The sequence below is a fragment of the Lepidothrix coronata genome, unplaced genomic scaffold (assembly GCF_001604755.1).
Source record: "Lepidothrix coronata isolate B3197 unplaced genomic scaffold, Lepidothrix_coronata-1.0 Scaffold477, whole genome shotgun sequence".
Taxonomy (NCBI): Eukaryota; Metazoa; Chordata; class Aves; order Passeriformes; family Pipridae; genus Lepidothrix; species Lepidothrix coronata.
The window spans coordinates 17,950-19,098 of record NW_016690657.1 but is presented as its reverse complement, the minus strand read 5'-3'; the positions used below and the strand labels follow the sequence as shown (position 1 = coordinate 19,098).

Below are 1,149 nucleotides of genomic sequence, written 5' to 3'. Positions count from 1 at the left end.
GGGAATTCTGGGAATTCTGGGATTGGGATGGGGAATTCTGGGAGTACGAGGAGACCAGGAGCAGGATGAGGTGGGATTGGGAATTCTGGGAATTCCGGGAATTCCGGGAGTGGATGGAGGGGTGGCAGGAGGAGACCAGGAGTAGGATGAGGTGGGAGTGGGAATTCTGGGAATTCTGGGAATTCCGGGAGCGGCTCAAGGGGGAGCAGGAGGAGACGAGGAATAGGATGAGGTGGGATTGGGAATTCTGGGAATTCTGGGAATTCCGGGAGTGGATCGAGGGGCGGCAGGAGGAGATGAGGAGCAGGATGAGGTGGGATTGGGAATTCTGGGAAATCTGGGATTGGGATGGGGAATTCTGGGAGTATGAGGAGATGAGGAGCAGGATGAGGTGGGATTGGGAATTCTGGGAATTCTGGGAATTCCGGGAGTGGATCGAGGGGCGGCAGGAGGAGATGAGGAGCAGGATGAGGTGGGAGTGGGAATTCTGGGAATTCTGGGAGTTCTGGGAATTCCGGGAGCGGCTCAAGGGGCAGCAGGAGGAGATGAGGAACAGGATGAGGTGGGATTGGGAATTCCGGGAATTCTGGGAATTCCGGGAGTGGATCGAGGGGCGGCAGGAGGAGATGAGGAGCAGGATGAGGTAGGATTGGGAATTCTGGGAATTCCGGGAGTGGATCGAGGGGCGGCAGGAGGAGACCAGGAGCAGGATGAGGTGGGATTGGGAATTCCGGGAATTCTGGGAGTGGATCGAGGGGCAGCAGGAGGAGACCAGGAGTAGGATGAGGTGGGAGTGGGAATTCTGGGAATTCCGGGAATTCCGGGAGTGGATCAAGGGGCAGCAGGAGGAGATGAGGAGCAGGATGAGGTGAGATTGGGAATTCTGGGAATTCTGGGATTGGGATGGGGAATTCTGGGAGTACGAGGAGACCAGGAGCAGGATGAGGTGGGATTGGGAATTCTGGGAATTCTGGGATTGGGATGGGGAATTCTAGGAGTACGAGGAGACCAGGAGCAGGATGAGGTGGGATTGGGAATTCTGGGAATTCTGGGAATTCCGGGAGTGGATCGAGGGGCGGCAGGAGGAGACCAGGAGCAGGATGAGGTGGGATTGGGAATTCTGGGAATTCTGGGATTGGGAATTCTGGG

At 56.6% G+C, this 1,149-nt stretch overlaps 1 protein-coding gene across 1 annotated transcript in view; it reads left to right on the top strand.

Annotated features, from left to right (window-relative positions):
• The window catches only part of DRC1 (dynein regulatory complex subunit 1), a 36,381-nt gene that overhangs the window by 19,244 nt on the left and 15,988 nt on the right, over positions 1-1,149 (top strand). Inside the window, exon 4 of the mRNA XM_017839786.1 lies at positions 679-715. Coding sequence (XP_017695275.1) covers positions 679-715 — 37 coding nt within the window. The remainder of the gene's footprint in view (positions 1-678; positions 716-1,149) is intronic.